Raw genomic sequence first — 23,474 nt, forward strand, 5'->3', positions numbered from 1 at the left:
CCACCGCCCGCCCCCCTGCTGTTAGCATCCATCTGTCTTGGGAGACAATGGAAGAGTGCAGCTTTGGGGGCGAAGTTAAACCGTTGGAGAGTTACAGTGCCTGCTGTGGATGCACAGACCAATATGGGAGAGACATGTTTTATTGCAGGTGGGACAGAGGAAGGCATCCGGCTTTGTTGCTACAGATGCGCCATGGCGTTCCTTCTCTCTGCGCTCAGCAAATGCTCTATGACTGAGCTACAGCCATCCCACATAAACTCCTCAGCCCCTTCCTAACTTTAGGAGGCAGGTTCATCTGAGGCCACATAAACTTTCATGTTTTCTCTTGGCTCCACCTCCCACTACCCCACAAAAGGAAGCAGAAAGAGACAGTTGTTGTTGTTGTTGTTGTTTAGTCGTTCAGTCGTGTCCGACTCTTCGTGACCCCATGGACCAGAGCACGCCAGGCACTCCTGTCTTCCACTGCAACCCGCAGTTTGGTCAGATTCATGTTTGTAGCTTCAAGAATACTGTCTAACCTTCTCGTTCTCTGTCGTCCCCTTCTCCTTGTGCCCTCCATGTTTCCCAACATCAGGGTCTTTTCCAGTGAGTCTTCTCTTCTCATGAGATGGCCAAAGTATTGGAGCCTCAGCTTCAGGATCTGTCCTTCCAGTGAGCACTCAGGGCTAATTTCCTTAAGAATGGATGCGTTTGATCTTCTTGCAGTCCATGGGACTCTCAAGAGTCTCCTCCAGCACCATAATTCAAAAGCGTCAATTCTTCGGCGATCAGCCTTCTTTATGGTCCAGCTCTCACTTCCATACATCACTACTGGGAAAACCATAGCTTTTACTATACGAGAGACTGTTACCAGTGGGTGAATATCTTCATTTGGAGCATCTTCTTCTTATTCTTTATCCTGACAGCCTCTTGCCTTACTTTGCTTCAAATCCTCCTTGTTCCCGCCCCGTGACTTTTCTGAGTTCTCCTTGTCCCTATCCTGCAGAAGGATCGAACTCTGGAACTCACTCCCACAAGATGGATAGCTCAGTTGGTTAGACCATGGTGCTGATAACGCCAAGGTTGCAGGTTCGATCCCTGTATGGACCAGCTGCATATTCCTGCATTGCAGGGGGTTGGACTAGATGATCCTCGGGGTCCCTTCCAACTCTACAGTGCTATGCTTGCTAAGATGTAATAATGGTCACTAACTTGGATGGCTTTAGAAGAGATGTAGACAAATTCATGGAGGACCAGTGACTACTAGCTACACTCTGCCTCCACGGCCAAAGGCAGTATAGTGGTACCTTGGTTTATGAACAACTTGGATTAAGAACGCTGCAAACCCAGAAGTAGGTGTTTTGGTTTGTGAACTTTGCCTTGGAATAAGAACATGTTTTGTTTCCTGTTGAGTGTGTTCCATTTGTAAATTGAGCCCCCCACTGCTATGGGAAAGCACGCTTTGGTTTAAGAACAGACTTCAGGAACGGACAAAGATCGTAAACCAAGGTACCACTGTATATGTCCCTGGACATCAGATGCTAGGAAGCACAAGTGAGGAGAGGGCTGCTGCACTAAGGTCTTAGTTACGTGCTAGTTACGTACGAGAATAGGTATCTCGTTAGTCACTGTGAGAACAGGATGCTGGACTACTTGTGTGAGTATGTAAGAATGTACATTCAAAATATTTACGTTGGGAGCAGGAATGGTGAGCACCCTATACAATGTGAGCCCACACAGTTTCTTAAAAATCCCTGCAACAGATTTGTTTAAAAGCAGAGCTGTCAGTGGCTACTGGCCTCTGCTGGAGGCATTATGTCTCCTTATGCCAGTTCCTGGGATTCGCAAGTGGGGAGGGTGATGGCCCTAAACAGGATGGGCTTTTAAAGGGATCTGTCCACAGTTTGCTTCTTTGCAGCCGTGCCCTTGGCTTGGCTCTGGCACCCTTTGACAAACTGTTGGTTAATCATCCATGTGCACACACTCGACCCCAGCTCTGTTTTCCTTGAGGTCTCTTTGTCACTGGGTATGGAATCCATTCAAGCTTTTATGCAAACAAGAAAGGAGTAAAGTCTGGCTTCAGAGGGGAGCAAATGTTTACTTAAGCTTTGTCATGGTAGTTCTGCTGATTAGAACATGGGAAAGTTGGAACAAAACACTCGCTTCATATGAACATTTGCCATATTCAGGTTCCTTCTGCTTATTTTCCTCTGCCTACCTTGGAGACTATAGCTGCATCTGCACTATAAATTCAAAGCACTTTAAACAGTCATGGTCCACCCCACCCGTGCAAGAATTCTGAGAACTGTAGTTTGTGCTGAGAGTTGTTAGGAGGCACCTATTCCCCTCACAGAGTTACAGTTCTCAGAGTGACTTAATAATTGGTCCCCCTTCCCAGGGAGCTCTGGAAATTAAACCCCCGTGAGGGGTATAATTATACCTCCACACTCGGTAGTGGTGTAATGGTTAGAGCGTCAGACTAGGACCTGGGCAACCAGGGTTTGATTCCTCTCTCGGCTCTGAAGTTCGCTAGATGGCCTTGGACCAGTCGCTACCTCTCAGACTCTCATGTGATTGCAAACGAAAGAGCCAATCTCCAGTGAATGAAAGAAACGAAAGAGCCAAACCACCCGGTGGTGGCCAGGATTGAAGCTAGGATGACAGGCATAAAAACATGCGTTGCGCAAACATACTCATTCAATACTCACATTTATATCCCACCCTTATGCCAAGGAGCCCAGGACATGGTTTCTATGTTGCTTTTCCCTCAGAACCACCTGAGGTAGGTTAGGCTGAGGAGGGGTGGGAGGCTCAGACCCAAGCCAAGCTTCTAACCCTGGTTATTGTCCAATATCAAATTCTTAACCATTATATTGAACTACTATACTTAATTTGTGAGAATCAACAATCCCTGGAAGTACTTGCACATTTGAGATCTGGAAATAAAATGACCGAACTTACTATTGTCAAATATCATTTCCTGAAAGAAACTTTTTTAGAATCTGTGCTCTGGGTGTTTATTATATACAGCCTGACAATGATGGTGATGATGATAAAAATACAAAATATTCTTCTTCTTAAGGTTTGCTCATTGTGTGGTTAAAGCAAGAGGACGCATGTGTTAGCACAAACGAAGGTTTTTGGTAAAGCAAATCATAGCTTACAGGAAATGATGTAGACACAAGCTGTATTCTCTACACTTCCTCTTTAATTTTAAATAGTGACATTTACTAGAAAGGAAGCAAATTCCTGGAATATGAGATTAAAGGTTGCAGCCTGAAAGACGGTATTCTTTTTTTATTATTATTCACAGTCAATTTCTGCAATTCACATGATATTTAGAAAGTTTCTCATTCCTTCAATCACTCTTTACCTTGTCCTCCCCTTCCCCTACTCTCATGCACCACTTTTACAGAAAGAAATAGCCATGTTGTCATTTGGACAGTTAGAGACTTGCTGAGTGTTGCCTGTTCTGACTGGCAGCATCTTTTTAAGCAGAGGTCCTCCCCCAGCAGTGTTACCTGAGATTTTATTGCGTGGCGATTACTGGGATTGAACCAGGGATCTTCTGCATGTGTATGTACTGTGACAGAAGGGCTATGGCTCAGTGGTAGAGCATCTGCTTGCTATGCAAAAGAGTTCCAGGTTCAATCCCCGGCATCTCCAGGTAGGGCTAGGAGAGGCTGTTACCTGAAACCCTGGAGAGCCTTTGTCGGTCAGTACAAAGCAGATGCTGTATCACTAAGCGACATATATCCCCTCCCAGAACATCCTCTTAGAAATTAAGGACCAGATTCAGCCCAGGAATTTGTTTTCAGTACCAGAACTGAGTTCACAGTGCTGTTGCACACTGTTTTAATTTTAATTTTTAAATCCACTCCTTATTTGAAATCCATCATGCATTTTAAAATTTGTTATTTATTTGATTTATTAAATTATGGAGTGGTTTACAATATGATTTTTATACAGTTAGATAATTTTACATCCACTCCTCACCTCAGAAACCTATGGTAATTTAGAAAGGGGAGGGAGAATGCCTTTTTATTTGTTCTTGCTAGGGCTGTCTCTCCCTATATGAACCAGCCTAGACTCTGCAGTCCTCATAAGATAATCTTATCTATGTGCCTTGCCGAAGGGAGGTGCAGAGGGATAGCCAAAAGAGTACGGGCCTTTTCAGGGGTGGCCCCGTCTGTGGAATTATTTTGCCAGGGAGACATGTATGGCACCATCTTTGTTGGCTTTTTTAGGCACCAAGCTAAGACTTTACCCAGGCCCACTGGGGGAAGAAGAGGAGTGCGTGGGGAGCGCCCCACCCCTGGCAACACGATCCTCAGGGTGCCCCCCCCCCTGCACTGGGTGCCCTGCCCCCAGGACGCGTCCCCCACCCTCGCCTGCTCTCTGCCCCCTGGTGCCGGAGCATGAAGTTCCGCCACTGTCCAGGCCTTCGGTTAATTAATGTTGCCTCCTATTGTGGTTCTTAAGTTCTTGTTAATATGCAGCTAGCTGAGCATTTTATGTATTTTGTGTTGTTGGTGTTTTACATCTTCCTCACCCCTGGATGCAAATTGCTTTTCTGTGTTGTATTTTATTTTTGAGGAAATCTGCCATTTTTTTTTTTACCAATTCCAGGGAATTCCGGGGTTTCTGTGAAGCACAGTTTGAAAAGCTTTTTGAAAGCTGTACAAACACACACACACACACACACACACCTCTGGCAGTCAACCCTGAGTATTGTGTATTTCGGAACATTAATCTCCTCTTGAGCCAAGGGTGCAGTATCCTGTTCTCTGTGAAAATGGGACAAAAGCACAATTTATGGCTTGGTTGCTGTTGAATTAGATTGACCGTTAACATTGTTTGGGAGTTGGTTGCATTTCTCCCAATGGATGCAGTCTCAACACAAAGGACTTTATTTGTCCGTGAGAGGTGTGAACCTGCCTCTGGCACAGAGAGAGGGGGGTGGAAATGGGCCTGGCATATATAAAATGTATACATCTCATAGCATAGAAGAGTTTAAACACATGAGTACTTTCTTGTTCCCAGTAGCATTGACATTTCCAGAGCAGTCTTTAGGCTGCAGTAACTTTAAGCGCTGCCCAGTTTCAAACAACAACAACAACAACAACAAAACAACAACCTTTTAAAAGTTTGAATCATGGACAGAAAGACTGCAAAGTAATTGCAGCTCTGAATCCATATCAACTGTAGCCCAAAGGTCTAAACTGAAGGTAAAACACCATAAACTACACCATATGACATAGCATTTCTCTCTCTTTTTTTGCTAAAAAATTACTTCTTTATTTCCAGGTTCAATTTGAAGTGTTGGTCTTTATTTGTTCTCTTCTTCTATACTGTACTGTATCCCCAGTGGGAGTACAGAGGGATAATGAGACATGATTGCATACATGGAAGTACAAAACAGTAAATAATAATAATAATAATAATAATAATAATAATAATAATAATAATACATCATAGAAACAGCAGCAGCAGTAGAGAAACACAGTCCAAGGACACATTCCAGTCAAGGAGAGTCCTGGAGGCATTTTGTCCACCAGGCTAGGGGTGCATCTCTCCTGTCTTGTGTAGACCTGCCTAGGCATGAAAGTTTGCCTTGAAAACCCAATAGCCAGGGCTGGCCCTACCATTAGACAGAGTGAAACACCTGCCTTGGGTAACAAATGCTGGAGGGCAACCACCACCGCCACAGGCTGTTTCTTTCAGAGTCCTCTGCTATTTCCCTCTGTTGCCCATGGTGTCTTTGGGGCCCCCTGATTGTCTCTCTTCACCTTCTTAATCTGGTCTGTGTGATGGGGAATGTTGCCCTGTGAACTGTGTTGAAGTCAGATTCAATTGCTTCTGTACGTGGGAATGGGAGGTGGCTCCATCTTGTCCTCACCCCGGGCAGCAAAATATATCAGGGCTGCCTCGCCCATAGCTCTGGAACACACTGGCTTTGCTATCTCTTGGAAATTGAGGACATGTTTATTTCAACAGGCTTTTAATGTGGCATCTCCTTGGCTGCTTTCAGGTTGTTTTTTTAAAAAATTATTACTGCTTTTAGGCTGTATTATTTGAAATTTATATTGGACGGCTATGAATGTTTTTAATTGCTTTGGATTGAATTCAGTTGCGCTGTTCCATTTGTGGAAGCACTTTTGATTCAGTAGATGCCACAGTTAATGGAAAAGGTGGGGAGACAACCTCTCTCCCCCCCCCCCCCCCAATTTCCCCTTCCAACTCCTGTCCCATAGTCCATGCCATGCTATTCTGCATAGTTCCAAAACCTACTGGAGCAGATTTTCAAATGAGGAATTGGCAAATATCGCCTTCCCTCCTCCCTCTAAGAAAAGTTGTCTACTGGTGCAAAATTCAATTCAACCCATTGTGTTTTCTTTTTGAAGGCTCCTTGGGTGCTCTATGAATGGGAGAGCTCAGGATCCGCATCAAACACAAACTAAAAAACCAGACTGAAGCTAAAAAGAGTTCACCATTAGGAAATAATCAAAACTTTCTCAAAAAAGAAGGATTTTAAAATTTTAACTCTGAATGGAAGAGTGTGGTTAAGATACTAAAATAGAACAGCCCAGGCCCCTGCCACCTTTACTCAGATGTAAAGCTTGACTTGGATTACTCTCGAGCATGTGGGCATAGGTTTGCAGTCAAACAGCAGGCTTTCTCATCATAATGTAGTCTTGCATAACATAGACTCGCCATGTATAAGGACAGGCAGAACTACATCAGGAGTGATACATTGCGGTCAATAGTTTGGATTTGCCATGTGCTGCTAGGATCAGACCAGGAGTGCTGTGGGTTGATGCCTTTTCCCTGCAGCACAGCCTACTGATTGTAGGAAGTAACTGCAAGCAGATCAGGCCTGGATGTTTGCACCATAGCCCAGAATCCCCCTGGTTCTCAGAATCAGGTGACTCTAGGCAACCAATCCTTTGCCACTGTCAGCTATAAAGCTGGGAGTAAGCTGCTGCATTTCATCAGTTCGGTTGTTGCCAAGGGATGTCAACAGGTGATCACGCCAGCTGCATTCAGACCTAAGTTCCCGTCAAGCTTATTCTGTAGCCCCCTCTGCATAGGTTCCTTGCATCTTTTGTGGTGAAGCAAGGGTTAATTGCCCACAGTCCCTGCTTTGCTAAAGCTGTGATCTTAGGAATCTGCCTTGAAAGATGTGTTCACTATCCCTTTGCATTAAACATTTGACATTTGCTGCAGTTTCAGAAACAAAAACCATCATTCTCTCTTACAACTCTGTCTTCCAGTGGAAAAAAGAAGGCAGCATGAGTGTCGTTTGTTGACGTCTTTTGGTTTCTGCAAAAGTCATTAGGGAATGTTAATGGCGAAGTTCATCTGCACCCATGCTTTCCCTCTGGGACTGCGGAGACCAAAGTGTATGGCTGGGTGGGCAAAGGGGAAGGAACTGTGAAAAGTCAAAAATATTTCCACTGTCGCAGGTAGGCGTCTCATAGCCTCACAGTATGCACGACTACAATGATTTTTTAAAAAAATCTATTTCACCTTTCCTTCCAAAGGAGCTCAGGGTGGCTAACATCAGAATGTTAAAACAATCACAAACCCTAACAATCAATAATTTCAAGGTTGCCCGGAACAGTATTTTTCAGCTATCAAACGCCTGCATAAACAGGATGTTTTTAAAGTGGGATATGAGGCTGGATTTCACTATGATGGTGGGGTCTCCATTGGTTTTCCTTGATACATTCCTAATGTGGACCTTTAGATTATGGAGGCCAACAGTTTCTGTGGAGATAGAAAATGCATTTCTGAAGGAACACAGGGACCTCGGAAGCTGCCTTATACCAAGGTCCATCTAGTCTGGTATTGTCACTGACTGGCAACATCTTTCTAGGTTTTCAGGCATGGCGTTCCCTGCCCTACCTAGAGATGCTGGGGATTGAGCCTGGGCTTTCTGCATGCAAAGTAGATGCTGTGTCAGAGACTTTGGAGAGCAGCTGCCAGACAGTGTAGACAGTATTGAGCTAGATGGTGTGAAGTGAAAAATTTTACACATCACTTGGGAAGACAAGCGAACTAATATCAGTGTACTGGACGAAGCAAAGATCACCAGTGTTGAAGCAATGGTTCTTCAACATCAACTTTGTTGGACTGGTCATGTTGTGCGGATGCCTGATGATTGTCTTCCAAAGCAACTACTCTATTCCGAACTTAAGAATGGAAAGTGTAATGCTGGTGGTCAACAAAAGAGGTTTAAAGACTGTCTCAAGGCAAATCTAAAAAAATGTAGTATAAACACTGACAACTGGGAAACACTGGCCTATGAGCACTACAGTTGGAGAACAGCCTTTAACAAAGGTGTCATGGGCTTTGAAGACACTCAAACTCAGGACGCAAGGGAGAAACGTGTTAAGAGGAAGGCACGCTTGGCAAATCCACACCGTGATCAACTCCCGCCTGGGAACCAATGTCCTCACTGTGGAAGGACGTGTAGATCCAGAATTGGCCTCCACAGTCACTTACAGACTCATTGTTAAAACCGTGTTTATGGAAGACAATCTTATTCGGCTAGGAGTGATCGCCAAAGGAGAAGGAGAAGAAGGTGTGTTTTGGTACAAGGCAGCTCCCTGTGTTCCTAACTTCCTGTAAGATTCTTCTTTATAATGAAGAAATGTAATTACATCCATTTGAGGAGGGAAAGTTGCATTTTTCTTTTGAGTGCTTTTTTAAAAAAACGAACCTAGCAGCTCCTCTCCACGGAAATAGTCAGCAGGATGGAATAAAATTGGCTTCATATATCAAATAATAAAACTACAGCTGAAGTGTTTAGTTTAAAGTGGAAAACAAAGCGTGAAACCACAGGCCCACTTTATTTCATTCCAAGGATTGTGAAACTCACACAAGAGAGTTCCTAGCTCTGGCATTTGGATGCTTTTAGACTGCAGTTCTTCAGAATTATACAGTGGTACCTTGGATTACAGACGCTTCAAGTTCCAGACGCTTCAGGTTACAGACTCCCCTAACCCAGAAATAGTACCTTGGGTTAAGAATTTTGCTTCAGGATGAGAACAGAAATCGCGGTGCGGCGGCAGCAGGAGGCCCCATTAGCTAAAGTGGTGCTTCAGGTTAAGAACAGTTTCAGGTTAAGAACGGACCTCCAGAACGAATTAAGTTCTTAATCCGAGGTACCACTGAACTCCCAAGAAAGAAAAATGGAGAGTGACTCCTTTTTTTTCAAATGTGCCTGGAAATACTTTGTTCTTTGTGGGATTATGAATGGCAATAGCTAAAAGCGTGACTGGAGTTCAGAGGACAACCAATATTAAGATGACTTAATTTGGTTGATGGTAACGAGCATTTAAAAAAAAAAAAAAGGCTGGGAAATGATGCACAACTTTGAATGGTGGTTTCTGCTGCAAAATTTAGTTGCCTATAAGGGATTTCAGTGTTTTAACTTTGAATGCTGAGGATCTCATTGTTTGAGAGCTGGTGTAGCATTCCTCTTCCTAAACCCTGAGATTTGCAGAAGTTCCAAGAACTTTAAGAGGCAAAAACTGAAGGGCCCTTCTTGTAAATGGTCCTATAAAAATGAGCATACTCAACAGCTACAGAATGTTAACTTTCAGTTGGGAAATAAAACAGGGGGTCAAGGGAATGGAATGACCAGCAGGAGAAGGGGAGGGCTAGCAAGTAGAACCCTGGAACCTATTAAGGAGGCTTAAAGCAGACTGAAATAATACAACCCTCCCTCCACCCAGATTGTCCACATCTACATACACACAGTCGCTAATCTGAACACCCATTGGTATGTACCTGTAGCTTCTCAGTGTGATTTTGGAATCCAGCCTGTCAGTCGGATCATACAGTCAACCCCATAAGAATGTCAGAAGCTTTACTAATTATCTAGAATTTCAACCCTGAGTTGAGTAGAGCAATAGAAGACTGAAGCAATGGTGGTTGTTTTGGAAGAAAACACCACAAAGAGAGGCAAAACAAACAGCATCTCTTTGTTACAAGGGAATGAATGAGTTAGTGTATCTGTGAGACAGGTTTCTAATTCATTATATCATTGTGAGAACACTGCGATTCATGGGGAAGGGATTCAAAGTCCTCCCCAGGGAACTGTTTCAAATCTAGTTCTTATACTGTACAATGGACAGCTTTTCTTTTTTGGCGTCTGGCACGGGGTGCTACAATTCTGAGTTTTCTGAATTATTTGTGTGTATGTGCTCATGCAAGAGAGAACAGTATTGTGTTTTGGATTGATAAGCTGATAGATCGATCTCTTTAATCAATGCATTAAACTCTAATCTTGACTGTTCTTTGAAGTACTGGGTGCTGCAGGAGATTTGCTTGATTTTGTTGTTGTTGTTTGATGGTTTTTTTGTTTAATTTAGGTTCCATCTGCACTATACATAGAAAGCAATATCATATCACTTCTTGCCAGGGCACCCAAGGAGTTTAATAATTTTACAATTCTACAATTCTCCCACTCATCAGCTGATAAAAATAAAACACAAACAAACACAGAGACAACTCCGCTATTCCCTTCGCAGAGCCACAGTTTTCAGAGTGGTTTAACAATCAATCCCTCTTTCCAGGAAACTCAGGGAATTGTAGCTCCAGGAGCGGAATTTTTTTTTTTTGGGGGGGGGGAGTGTCTCCTAACAGCTCTCAGCACCCTCAACGAACTACAATTCCCAGGGTTCTTTGAGGGAAGCCATGACTGTTTAAGTGGTACAATAGTGCTTGATATGTGCAATGCAGATGGGACCAGCTTTCCTTAGATGTTTTGGACTACAACCCCCAGTAGGGGAAGGCTGGTGCTGGTATTTCATTCCTGATGAAGGCATAGCTACTATCCAGTAGGGAGCTATGATACTTGTACAGTCCCGTTCCCCATAATACAGCTGAGGAAGGTGCACTAAGTGTTGGGAGGGTTAAAAGACCATTCATGGATCTCAAATGGGCAAAGACTAGGTGAGATAAAATTTCTTAATTGTGTGTTTAGGACTTGGACTCCCATTAGCCCCTGACATCTGGAAGTCACAAGGCTGGAGCAGGCCGGAATGAGAGGGGAGTCAAAAAAACAAGAGTGCTGTCAGTCTTGCATCTACCTCCTCAGGTTGCCAACATGGTGCCCGTGGGCAGAAATGTGCCTGCAATAACCATCCCTGGCACCCAGAAGTCCCCCTGCCTCTGCTGAAATTAGGCTTGGAAGAAGCATCCTACTGTAGCCAACAGAGTAGTTGTGATGTGCACATGGTTGTGGTGTGGTGCCTACAACAGTTTCTCTGGTTTGCAGATACAAAGGGTTGCCCCCCCTAATCTAAGCCAAGTCCATTGGACAGCTGGTGTATGTGGGGGAAGCAAGGCTGTATTGCCCAAATCAGGGCATCCAAGTATTATTTTCACCTTCTCCATGTGTTGATGAGTAATGGGGAGAGCACCAGCTGGCCCTGCTCTTATTGCCTGCTCATGTGAACATTTCATTTCTGAAGAAGGGGCACATGGAAATGACAGGGGTGGTGGCCACTCCTTTTTAATGTGGATCCATGTTAGTTTGTATAGCAAAATAAATAAAACAGAAAAGAACTTGAAGAAAACCTTGAAAATCTGTCTGCATTGGTTTTGTGATTTATGAGGCTGCTTCAATCTGAAATAATGAACATTTGCCAATTAATGATGTGACTTTGAGGGCTAGTAATTTATATTGGATGCATTCACACATATTGATGCTCTATGGTTTACTGATACATGGAGTAGCTTCCTTGAGCCTGAGCAAACCTTTGAGCTCTCATGTGTACTCCTCCTATCCCTGGTTCCCAAGATTATTTTAAACTTCAGAGAACCTTTGCTTAGTTTACATACCTACCAGGGATTCTGGTTTAAAACAAACTTGGGTCATTTTCTAAATAAGCCAACTTCAAAGCATGGGTAATGAGGCTGGCTTGTTTCACTAAGCATTGTTTGTTGTAAACCAGGATCCTTGGTTCATACAAAACGCTAAACTGAGATTCTTTGAAACTGAAACAAAACTCAGCAGAAGGCATCCTTTTAGTTCTATAGGAGAAAGAAGGGGGAGGATGGAGCACATGAGTCCAGTGCTTGTGGAGGCTCATCTAGCTAGCTCCGAACCGTTGTTTAGCATCATGCACAAGCTGCACCATTGTCAATATTCAAACTTCTTATTGCCAGAATGTTTGCAGTGCAGCTTCAATGAAGGAAGGGGAAGTTGCCTGTTTGGATGGGATCAAAACCCTCTCACTTTTGACTTTTCACTTTTGGCAAAGGCTAACTTTTGGCAAAGGGACGCGGGTGGCGCTGTGGGTAAAAGCCTCAGTGCCTAGGGCTTGCCGATCGAAAGGTCGGTGGTTCGAATCCCCGCGGCAGGGTGCGCTCCCGTTGTTCGGTCCCAGCGCCTGCCAACCTAGCAGTTCGAAAGCTCTGCAGAGCAGCGATGTCACGCTGGCCACATGACCTGGAAGTGTCTCCGGACAGCGCTGGCCCCCGGCCTCTTGAGTGAGATGGGCGCACAACCCTAGTGTCTGTCAAGACTGGCCCGTACGGGCAGGGGTACCTTTACCTTTACCTTTAAGAACTAGGAAAGAAGTTCCAGGAGCTAGAGAAACTATATAAGCAGGGAGCCCAGAGGCTGAAGGAAGGAAGGATTCAAAGAATGTGATGTCCTGAGAAACAGGAAACTAAAGGTAGGGAAGAGGGTAAGGCGAGAAGGTTGAAGTGAGCAGAAAAGATAGGGAGCTAAGGTCATTTCACATGCTGAACTTTGAGACACTCTAAGAACGAGATAGTTTAGTCTATTATTTTCTACTTTTATCATCCACACGTGTCTATACTTTTTATGTATTGGCTTTCTACTGCTAATAAATCTGGATTTTCTTATTGATTTTATTTGTTGGAAGGGCAGCCGTGAGCTACATTGTGAGTCAATCTTGTCTGAAAAGCAGATTATAAATAAAATGGTACTCCACATTTGTATAGCAAATTTCAAGTATTAAGAGCAATTCACAAGCAATATCTAGTTATAGTTTAGTTTATTTGGTCTACAGACCATAAACATCAGATACAGTACAGAGTAATCAAGACAATACAGCAGGGGTGGAAACACAAAGTACACACAATCCACAATCAAAAAGAGTTTAAAAAATAGAGACAATTTTGACTCAGAACTCACCTTCCTTTTAACAATGTGCCCTAGCTGTGAAGGCTACGGCAAGGAACTTTGCTATATATTTTGTAAACTAAGTATTGGAGTCTGCCATTAAAACTGAAATGCAAATTTCCCCCCCATACCCTCCAACATGTCTCCAATGAAAATAGCGATGTCCTATTCCATAATAATAATAATTTTATTATTTATACTCTGCCCATTTGACTTGGTTTCCCCAGCCACTCTGGGCGACTTCCAACATAAATAAAAACATAAAAAATAAACATTTAAAAAATCCCAATACAGGACTGCCTTCAGATGTCTTATAAAGGTTGTATAGCTACTTATCTCTGATGAAAATAGGGACATCCTAAGGAAAAGCAGGACATTCTGATCAAATCAGAACCAGGACAACTTCTGTAAATCCAGTACTGTCCCTGGAAAATAGAGGCACTTGGAGGAATTGTCCTTTGAGTTCTCAAAGTGCAAAGGAAATCCTGGGGAAATAAACCGGGCTGCTATAGCACGACAAAAATTATAACGTAGAACAGCTTTCACCAAGCTGGTGCCCTCCATATACCTTGGACTACAACTCTCATCAGCCCCAGCCAGCTTATAGTCCAAAATATCTGAAGGGCACTAGGTTGACAAAGGCTGATGCAGAAGAGCACGGGCAAGATTTTTAACTTGAGCCACTTCTGCAAGGCAAGCCCTCAAATGCGAAGGCAACCTGGTAGATCAACCTTCCATAACTACAGATGACAGAACATTGAGACAACTAGTTGTTGACAGCACTCTCCTCCGTCTAGGAATATTTAATGTTCTTACCTAGTTCCTTTAATGTACATTACCTAGTTCTAATCCTTATGGCAACCCTGGAATGTAAGTCAGTATTATGTCCCTACATATTGCAGATGAGGAGGGATGGAGGCTAAAAGTTAGCATAAGCCCACCTCAAGAGTTAATGGCAGGGGTAGCCTTTGAATTGGAGACTTCCTAGTTGACAGCTTATTCTCTTAGGCCATAACTCTGCCCCATCTTCTCATATAATTATTACATAGCAGTAAAGACTAACCAGCCCATTTATTTGTGTGGGGGTGGGGATGTTGGCTGCAGGCATCTAGCATGGTTTTAATACACCCTATATAAATATGATTTTGCTAGCACTGATCATGACAGCGCAGGTTTCAAGACAGATGTGCCATCATAATGACTCGCTATACTGTATTGAAATTTGAGAGACTGTTGCTCACACCTTCCCAATTTATTTTCCCAACCCATTGCTAGCCCAGTTTGACCCTATTTAGCTGATGGAATTTGACTGTGGGTTGGTTTGCAAGTAGACTCTAATCCACACATCCTAAATATACGACAACTGGGCTTTTGATCCTTGCGACTAATTGATAGAAACGGGCCATCCAGTTGTTGTTGTTGTTATTATTATTATTATTATTATTACTATATGCAAATCTTTCCTTCCTCCTCAAGAAACAGCCACTGCAGTTAATGCCAAACCACAGATTATTGAGAGAGGGAAATGGATAGTAGTAGTAGTAGTAATAATAATAATAATAATAATAATAATAATAATAATAATAATACTTTATTTATACCCCGCCCATCTGGCTGGGCTTCCCCAGCTACTCTGGGCGGCTTCCAAAAAAAATTAAAATACTGTAATACATCAAACATTAAAAGCTTCCCTAAACAGGGCTGCCTTCAGATGTCTTCTAAAAGTCTGATAGTTATTTTGCAGCATTCTCAGAATATAAAAATATATATTATATGTATATACACACAGAAGAGTGGCCGTTTGTGACCCAAACTGCTTGTGATTTTTCTTAGGTTGAAGCCAGTGGGATGTTTGCCTGTTGGCCTTCATTCTGGCAATTAGCAAAGCCAGGAATGTTCATTGATTATTCTTACATTGTCGGCTCTAAAAGCATCTTAACTGCACTGTGCCAGAAGCCAGGGTGTGGCATAGAGGATATTAGTTCCAACATCCTTAAAACAACCACAACAAATCACTCATTTTTCTTTAGATTTCAGAATATAGGCAGCTGCCTTTTACTGAGTCAGTTAATTCCATCTTGTTCACTATTTGTCTACACACGGATTTGCTTTGCAGGTTGGAGAAGAATCTTCTCTCACTCCAGCTGGAGATGCCAGGGCTTGAACCTGGGATCTTTTGCATGCAATGTATGTGTTCTACTGCTAGCCTAGATTTTGAATCCACCCCATCTTCAGAACTTGGACTAGGTGGCGTATTGCCATGGCCCGGTGATTATCAGCTTGTGTTAAATGGGGACCAGCTTTTTCATAGTGGCACCAGTATTGTGGAATGCACTCCCTACTTAAATATGGGAGGCCCCACCTCACTATTAGCATTCTGTCATTTTTTTGTAGGCACACCCTGTTTAGATAAGCCTTTCCCTGGTTTTATGCTTTGATGGTTGTTTTAACTGTTACGCTGTTTTCATGAACTGGTTTATTACATATATTTTAATCATTTAATGTAGTTGTTTTACTGTGTGTTATAATTGCACCTATCAGAATTTTTTATCATTTGATTTATTCTACTTGTTATTTTACTTCAGGTAGGTAGCCGTGTTGGTATGACCAGTCGAAATTAAAAATAAAAATAAAAAAATTGTCCAATAGCACCTTACAGACCAACTAAGTTTGTTCTGGTATAGGCTTTTGTGTACATGCACACTTCTACAGATACCTATTTTGCTGTTGGATTTCATTTCTTTGTGAACCACCTCGGTCTTTCCTCTTGAAATGAAAGGCTGGTTATAAAATTAATAATTATAATTTATATAAATTTAATAATTTATACTCTCAAGTTCTGCAAGGGGCTTGGGCTATTGTAAATACAGTTGTACCTCAGAAGTCGAACGCCTTGCGACTTGAATGCTTTGGCTCCCAAATGCTGCAAACCTGGAAGTGAGTGTTCTGGTTTGCGAATGTTCTTCGGAACCCGAACATCTGACATGGGTTCCGTGCCTTGGTTTCTGAGTGTTTTGGAAGTTGAACGGACTTCCGGAATGGATTCCATTTGACTTCTGAGGTACGACTGTAGTTAACCAAGGGGTTGATATTAATGACTAGCAGGATAGTGCTAGAGGCAGATTCAGGGGAGTCCAACCACTTCAGTTGCACTGGGCACAGTGCCTCAGGGGCGCCACAACTTTGATGTAGAATGGAAGGCAAGAGGCAGTGAGCACCAAATTTTGGTGTTACACAGGGCGCCTCTGAAATTTGAGGCCCCAACATCTGTCACTAGTAGTGCATCAGTTGTATACCCAGGAGACTTTGATTCAAAACCAGGGCTAGTTCACTCACTAAGCAAAATGAGGCGATTGCCTCAGGTGGCAGGTGCTGAGGTGGTGGTTTAACAGCAACTTTAAGTTTTTTAATAAATTTTAAAAGAAACATCTAGCCACCCTGGAAAAAAAGCAGTGGTTGGCTTAGGCATCCTCCCAGGCTTCCTCTCACAAATGCCTCACTCTGAGGAAGGAACCTCCTTCCATTCCTCAGAGCAAGGCTGAGGGGAGGGGAGTTTTGCTGCATTAGCAGCAGCAAAATATTACAAGTAAAGAGAGATGGGGAGGAGAGAACAGGAGGGGCAGCATTGGCTTATAGGCATCTGACAAAACGCAGCATATAAGAAGAGAAATATAGATAAATGGAGCTTGCTTTTTGGCCTTGGACAACCTTGCCGGGGTGATGTGAGGATAAACATGAAATAACCTCATCACCTTGAACTCCTTTCCAGGAAATGCAGCAATGAGATGAAATAAATAAAATATGTGTGCTAGGCAAGCAGAAGAACCAGAACTGATGTCTGGCAACATATCCCACTGGAATTGCTTTGCAATTACAATTTCAAAATATGTAGGGCAGGGTTGGAAGCAGATTTAGGACATTGTTGTACATCTCTTCTCCAAAATGTAGGGGTTTTTCTCCTCCTCTTCAGAATCAAAACATTTAGAACACTGTGGCAAGAGGTGTAAGATTCAGTTTTTGTTCTTCCACATCACAAAAACTCAAGAGCCCCTAAGTTTTGTTTCCAAGCATTCAAAAGAGCAGCTGCAGTTTTGATCACCATATGTAGAATGATGTAAATAATAATAATAATAATAATAATAATAATAATAATAATAAATTTTTTATTTATATCCCGCCCTCCCCAGCCGAAGCCGGGCTCAGGGCGGTTAACAACAATAAAATAGTACAACATACCAAAATTATTCATTATAAAATTAACTCAAATCAAACTAATGGCAACCACTGGGCCAGAGCTCTGCGAAGACTGCCACAGGAGGGAGTCAGGTTGTGCCCTGACCAAAGGCCTGGTGGAACAGCTCTGTCTTGCAGGCCCTGCGGAAAGATGTCAAGTCCCGCAGGGCCCTAGTCTCTTGTGACAGAGCGTTCCACCAGATCGGAGCCACAGCCGAAAAAGCCCTGGCTCTAGTTGAGGCCAGCCTAACCTCTCTGTGGCCTGGGACCTTCAAGATGTTTTTATTTGAAGACAGTAAGTTCCTCTGTGGAACATATCAGGAGAGGCAGACCCGTAGGTACGAGGGTCCTAGGCCGTATATGGCTTTAAAGGTTAAAACCAGCACCTTAAACCTGATCCTGTACTCCAATGGGAGCCAGTGCAGCTGGTATAGCACCGGGTGAATGTGATCTCGCAGCGAGGACCCCATAAGGAGTCTCGCCGCGGCATTCTGCACCCACTGGAGTTTCTGGGTCAGTCTCAAGGGCAGCCCCACGTAGAGCGAGTTACAATAATCCAGTCTGGAGGTGACCGTCGCATGGATCACAGTGGCTAGGTCAGGGTGAGAGAGGTAAGGAGCCAACTGCTTAGCTTGGCGGAGATGAAAAAATGCCGCCTTTGTTATAGCTGCAATCTGCGCCTCCTTGGAAAGGGAGGTGTTGAAGATTACACCCAAACTCTTAACGGACGGTGCTGGCACTAATTGCACCCCCGCAAGAGATGGGAGTTGCCCCCCCAATCCCATATCGTCTTGTCCCAGCCAAAGGACCTCTGTCTTCGAAGGATTTAACTTCAACTGGCTCCCACGTAACCATCCAGCCACAGCTTCCAAACATCTGATAAGTGTGTCTGGGGCCGAGTCAGGATGGCCATCCATCAACAGATAGAGTTGGGTGTCATCGGCATACTGATGGCAACCCAGCCCAAAACTCCGGACAAGCTGGGCGAGGGGGTGCATAAAGATGTTGAAAAGCATTGGGGGAGAGTATTGCACCCTGAGGCACTCCACACACCAAGGAGTGACGCGATGACAATTCCCCCCCAAGCGCCACCCTCTGTCCCCGACCAGGGACAGATCAGGGATAGCCAATGGGGTGTTGTCCAGATATCGCTCCCATGATCCTTTACAGACACCCATGCTAGCTGGGTCTTATGAGAGCTAATGTCTAACAACATCCGGGGGGGGGGGGGCACATTGGCAACTCTTGGTATAGAATTAGGCAGCTGGCCCCAATATTGGGCTTGGCTAGGGATGGGAGGGAGGAATTCAATTCAGTTAATAAATAAAGACCAAGCTACTTAATTCACACTTTCCGATGCAATACAAGAACTGAAACATAGCCATCATTCCAAATTCACACTTCTCTTAATTTTGCATAGCAAATTTCTGGTCAAGTAATGCATACGCTAGGGTAAAGTGTGAATATACAGTGGTACCTCGGGTTACATACGCTTCAGGTTACAGACTCCGCTAACCCAGAAATAGTGCTTCAGGTTAAGAACTTTGCTTCAGGATGAGAACAGAAATGGTGCTCCAGCGGCGTGGCGGCAGCAGGAGGCCCCATTAGCTAAAGTGGTGCTTCAGGTTAAGAACAGTTTCAGGTTAAGTACAGACCTCTGGAACGAATTAAGTACTTAACCCAAGGTACCACTGTACATTCATGTAGTAGTGGAAACAACATTCAAAAATGCATTATATTGGGGAAAATTGCTTTGCAAAAATGTGTTTATTGACTGATAAATTTTCATGAGGACTTTGAATAATAATAATAATAATAATAATAATAATCTCAAAACTGATGCAGGTGTGAAGATCTGCATTTAAGTCCCTTCTCAGAATCAAACCATTTAGATGAGAAACAGAGGAAGCAAAAGCAACCTATTTCCCCATCCCTAATCCTTCGCGTTTGTCAGTTTTGCAAGGAATGAAAATAAAGGTGGCATTCCATATTTCATATCCCTTTTTCATCCGGGATGATATTAAGGCAGATGACTCCCAAGCAAGCAAAGGTTTGCTGGCCTCAGCTTTTTTGCATTTGTTGCCACAGAAGCCCCCAAGTACAAAGCAGATGAAATAGCCCGTTGTCGCCATGGGAATCAAGCCTAACTCTGTTTGTTTTCGCTCCTCTTGTTACTGTACAATTTGAGAGTGAGGATAAAGAGCTGTCTTTCTCTCGCTCTCGCTCTCCCCCGCTCCCTTGTTTTCTTTCCCTGGGAATACAGGGCTTTGGCAAGGACTACTTCTGCGAGGGATATTCTAGGTATTTTTTCCTGATGACAGTTACCACCTTATAAAGCGCCTAAAAATGTATGAGGCTGTATATAGAGATGAAAGTGAACAAAATGGGCCAGCTGGCTCCATCAGGACAATGGAGGTTGGATTTCCAAGCTGCCTGTCTGCTTCGTTCTGGTGAAGGAGGCAGCAGAAGGAATGCTGGGCAAGTTGGCCCTTTGATTTTGCGTCCAGGTGTTTCTGAACTGTATCTTTCATCAGCCCCAACTGGTATGGCCATTGTTCAACAATGGTGGAGGTTGTCGTCCAATAACATTGGTGTGTCTGTGAGTGAAATTGCCTATCCCTTGATAAAAGCATAAGACAGAGCCTTACTGTACTAGACAAAATATTAAAGGAAATGGGCAAGGGAGGCTACCCCTGCCCCTATAATGCCTAATACTTCAGGAACATCTGGCAAAACTGATGGGCAAGAGATTCAGAGGGGTTGGGAGTGTACTCCTATATTCAACACATAATTGTCTTCTGGAACATACTACCACTAAATGTTGTGATGACCACTGGTACAGATGACTTCACAAGAGATTAGACTAATTCACTGAGGTGGGAGAGGTTTATCCACAGCTGTTAATGTTAGCCCTATTGCGTCTACAGAAATTGGGTTGGAAACTAGCTAAGCCCGTTGAACTTAGGCCCCATTGAAATTAATGGGACAAGTCAGCCATGGCTTAGCTGAAGCCCATTGAGTTCATTTGGAACTAAGTGAAAGCGAGTTAGTCTGGATCCAATAATTGTTTGCATCATCAATGCTCATGGTTATAGAGTTTCTCCACTTGAAAGAACTCTTACAACATCAGGTTGAAGTCCTATTGCATCATCTGTATTTTTGAACTTACACATTTCTGGGACTGGCTGTCCCATTTCCTTGTCTAGATTTTTTATTTTCTTTCAACTCCTGCATGGGGCAGACATTCTGTGATGCAGTGATCTTCTAGACTCTTGAACAAACAGCTCAGCTTCCTTAGTATCCGAACAAGTCATCGGGAAACTATGACTAAGATCAGCAAGAAGAGAGGGGGAGGGAAGATACAATCAATAGGGCAGCTCGCAACAGAATTAATGATAATAATAATGATAAAGCGATAAAACATCAGACATTAAAAACTTCCCTAAACAGGGCTGCTTTCAGATGTCTTCTAAAAGTCAGATAGTTGTTTATTTCCTTGACATCTGATGGGAGGACATTCCACAGGGCAGGCACCACTACCGAGAAGGCCAAAGGTAGTCTATAACAATCAGCATAAACTTAAGCACTTTTTTTCTTTTGAAAGATGGAGCTAAAATATTAAGCAGGTATACAGGCAACTTCCAATTTACGCAGGGGTTACGTTTCAAGGCACTGCACATGTAAGTGAAATTGCATATATTTGAAACACCATTGGCAAATGGTCAGGGATGTTGGGAGTTCCAGTCCAAGAGCATTGGGGGGGGGGCACCATGTTGGCTACCCCAGAGTACAGGATAACTTGGACAATATGTGTATCAAATTCCACCTTTCTGTATGGTTTTAAATCACCTTAACTGCTACATTCCTCCCAGACCTACTGGCTCAGGAAGTTACATAGACAGGAAGTTACATAGATATCCCACTTGTGGACATGGCTATGTAATTAACTGGGGCTTCTTGGCCTTTATGGTGGAATAGACATGCACTTTTGTAGCCACTTTAAATGTGATGGGTATGATTTCGATCTCTTAATTCAGTATTGAATTTCTGGAGACCTTGGTTTTTCCAGGAATGTCTTTGTCTCTATTCAGCTCTTCTTGAAAACCAGTGTGGTCACAGGAGCCGTTAGGGCATGGGCTGGGGGACCCTTTTCAGCCTGAAGGCCCTCAGGAGCAACCTTCCAGGGGCCACATGCCAAGGGTGGCTGGCATCAGGGACAAAAGTGGGCAGAGTAATGCATGTGTGCAGTAGCTACTTTCCAGCCATGCAAAAGCCAGGGGTTTCTATGTAAGCACACCTTTCCATTCAGCAAGGCATAACAGCTAGGCAAAAGCACTTGAGGAGGATGCCCTATGCAGAGCAGGGCTTGGGAAGTTACAGAGGTGTGTCCTGGGAAACAGCATAGCTTGGGAAGAGTCCCGAAGGCTAAATAGAGAGAGGCCTGGAAGGCCACATTCAGCCACAAGCCTGAGATTCCCTGTCTTAGTGATAAAGCATTGGATTTGGACTGGGGAGACCATGAAATTCTCTGGATGGTCTTGGGCAAGTTGCCAGGCTTTACATCTAACCCAATAGTCTTTTTAATTTTTTTTAAAGGTGTTTAATATTTTAAAAATATTTTAAAATACAGTAATTTTTTAAAAATATACAGGGCCTTTTACAATGTCTTCCTCTTTTAATCCTTGCAGCTCTTCTCGTTCTGTATTTATACATTTGTTGTTAACCGAATTTTAAATATTGTTTTATTTCTTGTTGTGCTCCATGCTTAGGACTTTTGTTTCAGGGCAGGCTATAAATACTGCAAATTAATAAATGGAAGACTAAGAAGAGACAGAGATAGAACAAGATTTGTAGACCGGCAGAGAGATATAATTACAGGCGGCAACCATTTTGTGCACATCCAATTAACACATGGGTCCTTTTGGATCTGGATGAGGGCAAAATGGGGGTGGGGTGTAATGCGTTGGGGTGGGCTTTGGCATGCTCCACTGACATGCACATGAGCCAGGAACGGAAGCCGCCCACAAAATGGTCTCCTCTTGTATATATAATTCTTTTTTTTTTGCTTCCCCCTGGCAGCCATCTTGTGCTGGCACCCAGAGAACTTCGATCAGGAAAGGAGTATTAGTACCTCATTTTTTACCAAAAAAAGAGAGCACTGAATGTGTGTGTGTGTGTGCGCGCGCATGCAAGATAGATAGATAGATAGATAACATAAATAAATAAATAAATAAATGTGGGTACCGGATGGAGTTAGAGGCAGGTCATTGATCTGGAAAGGTTGAAATCACTACTGTGGAGGACTCATTCATATCAGAGATCCTGTTTCTTCATTTCTTTTAACTTTCCATGGAAACAACTGGACAGAATTTCTGTGTCTATTCTGTTGCTACTTCCTGGAATAATTTTAAGGAAAAAGAGGCTGGCTGTTCCACTTGGGTATCAAGCACATCACACAGATTCCAAGTCTATGATTTACACAATCTTTTGGCATTGCGGTTGTCATGAGCCAAAGACATCCCTTGGCCTCAAAGCAACAAAGATTTATATGTCAACAATTTATAAATCTTTCTGAAACTGAAAGAAATGCAAGTGTTTCTTTTAAAAAACAAACACACACAGTTAACTAAACTAAACATGTGGAAAATACGTTAGTTTATTAAAAAGGAAGGAGACCATTTCTCAGTGGTTAAAGTGCATACTTAACATGCTGTGTGTGTGTGTATGTGTGTGTGTGTGTGTGAGAGAGAGAGAGAGAGAGAGAGAGAGAGAGAGAGAGAGAGACTGAGACTTGGGCAAGACCACCTAGTAAGCTTCATGGCTGAGATATGAACCTAGAATTCAGTTGCAGGTTGATAGCCTGCTCATCATAGCACACTAGCTCTCAGTTAATCTTGTGAGTGGGAAACTCCCTTAAAATTCTACCCTGTTTTTTGCTCTCCTTCATTGGAAGTCTTCAAGCAGAAGCTGGATAAGCCCATTTGTTAGGAGTGTTCTGCATTTTCTGCGTGTAGCAAATGCTCTGGAAACTCCCTTCTACCTCTTTCATTCTATTATCTTTTGTAGTTTCTTAGCCCTGCAGAATTTTTGTTGC

General features: G+C 43.2%; 1 protein-coding gene across 3 annotated transcripts in view; it reads left to right on the forward strand.

The window, feature by feature from the left end:
* Window positions 1–23,474, forward strand: part of CMIP (c-Maf inducing protein) — a 146,694-nt gene that overhangs the window by 60,258 nt on the left and 62,962 nt on the right. Inside the window, exon 1 of one of the 3 annotated variants that reach the window (XM_083452619.1) lies at window positions 21,801–21,922. The exons of the other annotated variants lie outside the window; for them this stretch is intronic. Coding sequence (XP_083308745.1) covers window positions 21,899–21,922 — 24 coding nt within the window. The 5' untranslated portion in view covers window positions 21,801–21,898. Of the gene's footprint in view, window positions 1–21,800; window positions 21,923–23,474 lie in introns of those variants that run through there. 3 annotated transcript variants of the gene reach the window in all.

The sequence above is a fragment of the Podarcis tiliguerta genome (assembly GCF_965153285.1).
Source record: "Podarcis tiliguerta genome assembly, chromosome: 8".
Taxonomy (NCBI): domain Eukaryota; kingdom Metazoa; phylum Chordata; class Lepidosauria; order Squamata; family Lacertidae; genus Podarcis; species Podarcis tiliguerta.